Below are 8,449 nucleotides of genomic sequence, written 5' to 3' on the forward strand. Positions count from 1 at the left end.
GAGCATCAAGCAACTGGCCAGCAAGGGTCCTGCCGGCTGGAGCCTAGGAAGCCGCCATAGCAGTGCTGGCCTATTCCACCTATCCTGAATAGGTGGGTGGATCCACCTATCCTGAATCACAGATCACGGAGTCTGACATCTGAGTCACAGGCACATACGTTCAGATACATACTTTTGTTGGTTGATTAGACTGCCCAGTTTAGTAACATTTTTTCTTCCTTTGGCTTCTAAAAACATAGCAACCATCTGTTTAGGAGAAGTTACCTCGATTTTTCTCTTCTACTCACCATGTACGGTCTCCCAATGCAAGATTAAGAAACACTGCCGTAGGGAGGCACCCAAGTGGCTCAGTCAGTTAAGTGTCCGACTTCGGCTCGGGGCGTCATCCCACGGTTCGTGGGTTTGAGCCCTGTGTCATCTGTGCTGATCGTGTGGAGCCTGCTTGGGATTCTCTCTCTTTCTCTGCCCTCCCCCACATGCTAATGTACGTTCACACTCTCACAACAAAGTGAAAAAACATGTTAATTAAGTTAAAACAAATGTTAATTAAGTTAAAATGTTAATTAATGGGGCACCTGGGTGGCTCAGTCGGTTGAGCGGCCAACTTGGGCTCAGGTCATGATCTCGCGGTCTGTGAGTTCGAGTCCCGTGTCGGGCTCTGTGCTGACAGCTCAGAGCCTGGAGCCTGTTTCAGATTCTGTGTCTCCCTCTCTCTGACCCTCCCCCGTTCATGCTTTGTCTCTCTCTGTCTCAAAAATAAATAAATGTTAAAAAAAACATTTTTTAAAAAATAAATAAATAAAATGTTAATTAAATTAAAACCGCCATAAGCCAGCAACTATAGGTTCTATTCCCCATTAATGGCACTAAGGGATGCGCAGTAGTAGCTGTGCAAAGCTGACACCACCTTCAACTCCGCCACCCACGAGGCCTGGTCCTACATGTGGAAGACTTCCAGCTGGGGCAACTTCACCACTTCATTTCTTGCAGCTTTTCTAGATGCACCTTCGATTACTTGTGCCATTATTTAAAAGCCACAGAAAACATCTCAGCTGGCCCAACATCTCTGAATAGAACGTACTGACTTTTTAATGAAATGAAAATGATTAAGGCAAAATGTATATAGTCTCCTACCACTGCCTGCCCCCAATTCTTATTCTGAATTTCCAAGCCACAGAAAAGTTCCAAGAATACAAAATAGTAGGGAAACTGGAACACTCACACACAGTAGAGCAGTCCCAGTGCTTTGGAAAACAGTTTGGTGGGTCTTCAAAACGTTAAACATAAAATTACTGCATCACCCAACAATTCCACACCTCTGTGTATATGCAAGAGAAATGAAAACCTATGTTCACACAAAAACTTGTACAGGAATGTTCATAGTAGCATTCTTCATAAAAGCCAAAGTGAAAACAACCTAAATGTCCATCAACAGATGAATGGGTAAATAAAACATGGTCTATCCATGCAATGGAATATTAGTCCGCCATAAAAAGGACAAGGAACTGATTGACATATGCTACATGTATGAACGCTGAAAACATGCTAAGTGAATTAAGCCAGTCATGAAAGGCTACATGTTGTATGATTCATTTATATGAAGTTTCCACAATAGGCAAATCCATGGAGACAGAAAGTAGATCTGTGATTGCCAGGGGCTGAGATGTAGAGGGGATGAGGAGTATTGGCTAATGGGTGGAGGGTTTCTTTTTGGGTGGATCAAAATGTTGTAAAATTACATGGCGGTGATTATTCACCCAACCCCGTGAATATGTTACAACCACTGAATTCTACACCTTAAATGGGTAAGTTTTACAGTATTTGAATTACATCTCAATAAAATTGTTATTAAAAAAAGAATACAAGGGGCGCCTGGGTGGCTCGGTCGGTTAAGCATCTGACTTCAGCTCAGGTCATGATCTCGTGGTCCTTGAGTTCAAGCCCCACGTCGGGCTCTGTGCTGACTGCTCAGAGCCTGGAGCCTGTTTCAGATTCTGTGTCTCCCTCTCTCTGCCCCTCCCCTGTTCATGCTCTGTCTCTCTCTGTCTCAAAAATAAATAAATGTTAAAAAAAAAAATTAAAAAAAAAAAAAGAATACAAGGTAGACTCGATCAGAGTCCTCAATTATTAACACTTTGCCCCACTTGCTCTCTCTCTTCTCCTCACATCCACGCACACACAATATGTGGGTGGACTATTTAAAATCTAGTTATTTCCACACTTTACTCCTAAAGACTTCAGTATATGGAGCATTCTCCTACATAGCCAAAATACAAATATCCCACTCGGGAAATTTAACACCCATACAAAATTATTTTTCGTACAGTCTATATCCAAATTTATCTATCAGGAATTACACACTGTATTTAGTTGTCGTATCTTTGTAGGCTCTTTTAATCTAGAAAAATTGCTTTTCATGACATTCACATTTTTGAAGAATCCAGGCCAATTATTTCAGAGTGTTCCTCAATTTGGAAATGCCTGATTGTTTCCTTACGAACTGATCTAAGTCGAACCCTTTTGGTAGGAATATCGCATCAAAGGGCTTTTGCTTTTCAGTGCCATCAGGCCAGACCCTTTATTATCATGCCAGAACTAAACCTCAGTGTCACTAGTGGTGGCAGTGAGGTGATGCTCACTGTTGGTTGTCGTTGGAGTCCTGATAACCTGATTCCTCCATTATAAAGGTAGCTTTTTCCCTTTGACATTAATAATCTGGGAGGTGACCATTTGAGTCTCTGTAAATATCAGGTTTCCCCAGCTGTGTTGCACTGAAAAGGCTTAGCATCTGTTCATGATCTTTGCTTGGTCTTCGATCCTTTTTGAGACTGCTCTGCATTAATGTGACCAACTGCTACTCGCAAGTTTGTTCCACAGTGCAAGCCAGCTGGGATTTTAACACCGGCTGCACATTACAATCAATGGTATCTCTGGGAGTGGGGCCCTGGCTATCATACTTTAAAATTCCCAAGGTGATTGATTCTACTGCAGTGTAGGGTTGAGCTACAAGAACCTTGCATCACCCTCGTTTTGCAAATAAGGCAACTGAGGACTGAGGAGATTAAGTGATTGGCGAATGGCAGGCACAAAACTTGTTAGTGCCATAATTAAGATTTTTATTTTTTTGTACTTGCATTTTAATATGCTATTCCTTCTGTAGATCATTCAAACAATAAAACCGGAGAAATGAGTCACTTCTGTACGGTGTTAGAGCTGACCGGGGCCCGAAGTGCGTATTTCTGCTTTCAAAGCGAATTCTGCCTTTCGTTCAGTAAGACCCCTGCAGTCACAGCGGGAGCGAAGTTACGGGGCAGGTGGTCACCGAGCTCCTCGGCCCTCACTGGACAGCTCAAGCTCCGGAACCAAGGCCGAGTCGGATGTTCACGAGGCCAGACGGTAAACGCTGCAGCCCAGGCGCCGGCCCCTCCGGCCCGCAAGCCCCGCCGACGCGGTGACGACTCCGCCCGGGGTGCCCTCCTTAGGGCTGCGGGCCGCGCGCGGAACACACCTGGCGGGGACGCACCTGGAGGGGCGCTCTGCCCCGCCCAGGCACACCCAGAAGTGCGCGGGGCCCCGCAGACGACGGGACCTGCAGGCCCGCCCACCCTACTTACCCCGGCGTGATAAACCTTGTTCGCTCTCTTAATCTTAATATCCAGGCAGGTCCCCATTTCGAGTACTCCGCGGCCGGCAGCACTTCCTGCCGCGCGTGACCCGAGCGGAAGGCGAGTCGCCCCGCCCCTCCGACCCGGGCCCGCCCCTTTTCCCTTGCCGCTAGCTGTCTTTTCTGGAGACCTCGCGCCTTTCTCGGGATCGACTCCCCCGCCTTCCTTTTTCCGGTGCAGGGGCGGGCCTTAGCGCGGGCCGAGGGGCTGTCACTCTTCACCCCGCCCCTGCTGGGCGCGAGGGGCGGGACCAGGCCGGCCCCACCCTTTCCGTAAAGACTGTCCTAACACCGGAAATACCCTCCAAAACGGCTCTCTCCCGGCGTGCCCCGCGGTGGGGGGTGGTGCCGAGGTCGCGTAGCGCGGGCCCTGCCTTTGCGGGGTAAGTGAAGCTCCCGTCAGGCTCTGCGGCTCAGGGGCGCTGCGCTATGTTGGCCTTAAGGTGGTGATAACTGAGGATTGAGTTCCCTCCCTAGTCTCCTGCCTCTCGCCGTCTCTAGTCCTCCCCCACTCTCTCCCGAGGGTTCTGAAGACTGGCGTCTTCGCCTTTGCGGCACTGCCTCCCCTGCCCGCGGCCCCGCGCTCCCGGCCCGCAAGGCGCCGATTGGCGGGCGGCCCGCCTGGCCCGCCCGGCCAGCCCCTGCCGCTGGGCCGCGGGCCAAGGTCTCGGGGAGCACCAGGTGACCTCGCCCCGCTCCGAGTCCCCGGAGGCCGGCTGGGCGGGGCCGCGGGGGCTTGTGGGTACTCCCCCGGCGCGCGCCCTGGAACCCGGGGCTGAATATTCATGTCGGTGCGCAGGATGCGGGGAGGCGCGGCCCGCAGGCCCTGGGTGCCGGCAGCGCGCGCGGATGGGAACCTCGGAGCCGAAGCGGACCTGCCCAGTCTGTTTTTCATTCCCGGACGGAGCCGACTGAAGCAGACACAAGACATACTGGTTTTGGGGGGAGTGGCCTCCAGGCAGGGCAGCAATAAAGTGGTAGGAAACGTTTTGCCGTGACGAATAAAATTCCTCGTAGATGTTTTAAACGAGGGCTTTGCCAATAAGCAGGCAGGTAACATTTCGTTATTTTGGCAATGCGGTGAAGAAGTGCTTTTTGTTCTTAAATTCTTTAGTTCTGATGTTTGTTTTTCAATGTGCATTAGTTACAGGATGACGTTAGAAATCTTCCGTAAAACGATTTCGTGAATTAGTGTGACCGGTGCCTCCCTCTTGAGAATTTAAGGCATTTTATAGGACGACACTGATGGTGCTATAGCTACAATTGCTTTTGAAGGGTGATACAAGGTGGTATTTCCCAATATTCAGGTCTCCGGTTTCAGCTCCTCTCTGCCCTCAGGGCTTCAGTCTCTCTGTCTTGGATGTCTTCCTGCAACTCAGACTCAGCAATTCTGAAACAATTCATTAGGGACTTGATAATCACAGACTAGTCTATTTGCAATTCAAGGAATGAATCCCTCTCCACTAGACTCACCCAGCACTTCTAACTGGTAAATCTCAATCTCAGTAGACAATGCAGGGAAACAGGAAAAGAAACCTCTTACAGGGATCCACATCCTAGACTTGTCTGCTTCTGCAAACCTGCTTTCTACTTAACTTTACAACCAAACATTTCTTATTCCCTGAGGTCAGCTAGGCCATGTTGTTATTCCTCTTTGTAAATTGTACACAATTTGTGTGGAATGCTGGTGCAGAGCAAAGAGCTCTGGTTCCAGCAGCTGTCAGTGTAATCAGTTTTGGGGCCCTCTCTGTGTGATGGCTTCCAAACATGAAACGGTCCATTTTTCTCCAGTCACTGTTGTTTTGAATCTTCTCCATCCCTCAGCTACACCTTAGGGCATACTCCTGGCTGGTCAGTTTCAGTTACTAAAAATCAGACCACCTCAAAGTGCCAATCTCAGGACATGAGTGGGATCCCAGATCCTTAGTTGGGAGTGGGAAGGTACAAGTCATGCTTCTGGCTCAGACACTTCTTCAGCGTCCTCTTCAGGGCCTGGATGCTTCTGTGTTGAGGCAAGCATCTTTTAACTGGCCACTGCCAAAGTTCTCTCTGAATTGATTCCTGCTTGTCTTGACGACTGGTCCTTGTTCAAAACTCCTTTTGTGGGGCACGTATGAGAAGGTCTGGTGGGCCTTCTCCCTCCCATGCATTTCCATGGAAGATCTATCTCCAGGTCAATATTTTCTTATCACCCCCCTACCAGCACCCAGTGGTACACCCAGCCTCTTTGTGAGGGTTCAGCAAGGCGGCTCAAGACCATTTATCTCCCACGGAGTCCGCGTGACCCATGAGAAATACACAGCCTTGTCACACAAAAGGGCTGGACTGGAACCTGCCCCAAGGCCTCTCCTCTCCACCCTGCTGTCTCTCTTCAATCTTCCTGCTCCCTCCTAAAATGCAGGCAGGAATAAATCAAGAATGTAGGCCAGACAGGTTTGCAAGGAGTCGATGAAAGACCAGCCTCTCCTTGCAGTAGTCCCCACCAATACCAGGGAGAGATTACCTTGCAGCCTCCCCCTCTACGTCACCTCCCACCAGAAACGCTGAACTCTCTGCAAGGCCAACTGCCTCCTTTTATTCCTTCCTCTCCCTCCCCATGTCGACTGAGATGGAGAGGATTGGGGAAGTATTTGGTGGAAGCAGGACTTGACTGCAGCTCTTTATTAAGCTCTGGGGAAAATACCTGCCTCCAAGTGTAGGCATCTTTTGTTGGAAGATGGGGCACTCTGCTTGTTTCAGCTGTGAGCATATTGCCCATTCTGGGACTGTAGGAGACGGACCACTAAACATCTTTTAGTGGAGGCTGTGCTGCTCTGTTCAGACCTTTTAGGACTGAGGAACGTGTTTCTGAGCTGCTGGGAGTATTGCTCTCAAAAGTTGTCAGCTAAACTCACTCTTTAAAGCTTGCCCTTAGCTGAGGAAAACTGCATTGCCCAAAGTCATGGTCATTTGGGTGGGGGAGGGACAGCCCACCTGTAATGACTAGTCAATTTAGAACATAAAGACTTCTACCCTTGACCCCAGTTTGGAACGACTCTGAAGGACAAGTCAGCTCCCAAGATCCCTATATTAGTTATCTATTGCTGTGTGATAAATTACCTCCAACAATTAGCAGTTTAACACAAACATTTTTGAACTCGTAGTGTCTGTGAGCCAGGAACTCAGGAGCTGGGTAGGAACTTCACTGGGTAGTTTTGGCTCAAGGTGTCAGGGGGTTGCAGCCAAGTCAACAGTTCTCTGAAGGCTGGACTGGACTGGAAGGTACACTTCCAAGATGGCGCCCTTACACGGCTATGGGCTGAAGGCCTCAGTTCCTCACCACGTGGGACTCTCCACAGGCTGCTTGAGAGCCCTCACAGCATGGCAGCCAGCTTCTCCCATACCAGGCAGTCCCACAGGGAGAGCAGACGGAGCTCTGCAGTGCCTTCTATGGCCTAGGCTCTGAACTCTCACGTTTACGTTTCCTTTATTGGTTAGAAGAGAGTCTGATTCCAGCCCACACCCAAGGGAAGGGGAATTTGGCTCCTTTGAAAGGGAATATCAAAGAATCTGGACATACTTTAAAGCACTCTGCGCCCATTGGCTGGGGAGCCTTCCTGTGATTGCATCACAATTAAACTTTTCCCTCTGCCCAACCCAACCCTGCTTGCTTCACCCCCACCCCACCCCCAACACACCTGTTGATCTGGGGAACACTCCTTAATTTATTTCCTGCACATTAATCTCCATCTCAGGGCCTGCCCCTTGGCAACCAGCCTGCAACAATCCTGTCACGCCAGCTTCCTGACTTAACTTCTTTGAGCTTCTGTAAAATGATCTCAGTGCTTCTTTCCTTATAAAGTGATTCATAACAACTCACATATATATAAAGTACTTGGTGTGGATCAGGCACTGTTCTAAGCACTTGAAATATTTTAATTTGTTCCATCCTTATAAGTACAGTTATGACTCCCTCACCTTACAAAAGGGAAAAACAGGCACAGAAGGGTTAGTGGACTCGCCCGAAGCCTTGTAGCAGCTAAGTGGCAGCCACCATTTTGATCCAGAGCTCACATGTGCAATCACCAATCACCATGCTACGTATGTGCACACGACAAACGTTGGGCTTAGTGCAAGGGGACAGAGGGTCTTAATGAAAAGACCGGGCAAAGAACTGCCAGTGAAATGTGAAATTCAAGCAAGAGTTCAACTTACAGTCAAAGGTGATTTGAGAGAACTTGATGGTGAAGGCACACGCTGTAAAAGCCATGGGAGAATTGTATGGCACATGAGCTTACTGGGGCCGCCATCAGAAAGTACTGCCAGGGGCGCCTGGGTGGCGTAGTCGGTTAAGCGTCCGACTTCAGCCAGGTCACGATCTCGCGGTCCGTGAGTTCGAGCCCCGAGTCGGGCTCTGGGCTGATGGCTCAGAGCCTGGAGCCTGTTTCTGATTCTGTGTCTCCCTCTCTCTCTGCACCTCCCCCATTCATGCTCTGTCTCTCTCTGTCCCAAAAATAAAATAAAAAACGTTGAAAAAAAATTAAAAAAAAAAAAAGAAAGTACTGCCAATGGGCAGCTGGGAACCACAAACATTATTCTCTCTTGTTTGGTTCCGGAGACTGAGGTCCGAAAACAAGATGTCAGCAGGGTTAGTTCTTTCCAGCAGGAAGGTTAGTTCCTTCCAAGGGCTGTGAGGGAAGGTTCTGCTCCAGGTGCATCTCCCTGGCTTGCAGATGGTGGTCTTCCTCTGCGACACCTCACGCTGCGTTACTTTGTGTGTCTTCATCCTCACCTGGCATTCTCCCC

General features: G+C 49.1%; 1 protein-coding gene across 4 annotated transcripts in view; it reads right to left on the bottom strand.

The window, feature by feature from the left end:
* Positions 1–3,812, bottom strand: part of VPS26C (VPS26 endosomal protein sorting factor C) — a 47,662-nt gene extending 43,850 nt beyond the window's left edge. Inside the window, exon 1 of one of the 4 annotated variants that reach the window (XM_047875280.1) lies at positions 3,615–3,812. In XM_047875280.1, the coding sequence (XP_047731236.1) occupies positions 3,615–3,671 (57 nt within the window). In that variant the 5' untranslated portion in view covers positions 3,672–3,812. The remainder of the gene's footprint in view (positions 1–3,614) is intronic. The other 3 variants (XM_047875282.1, XM_047875281.1, XM_047875279.1) reach the window with 3 other exon arrangements.
* Between the last annotated feature and the right edge of the window lie 4,637 nt (positions 3,813–8,449).

The sequence above is a fragment of the Prionailurus viverrinus genome, chromosome C2 (genome assembly GCF_022837055.1).
Source record: "Prionailurus viverrinus isolate Anna chromosome C2, UM_Priviv_1.0, whole genome shotgun sequence".
Lineage (NCBI taxonomy): Eukaryota > Metazoa > Chordata > Mammalia > Carnivora > Felidae > Prionailurus > Prionailurus viverrinus.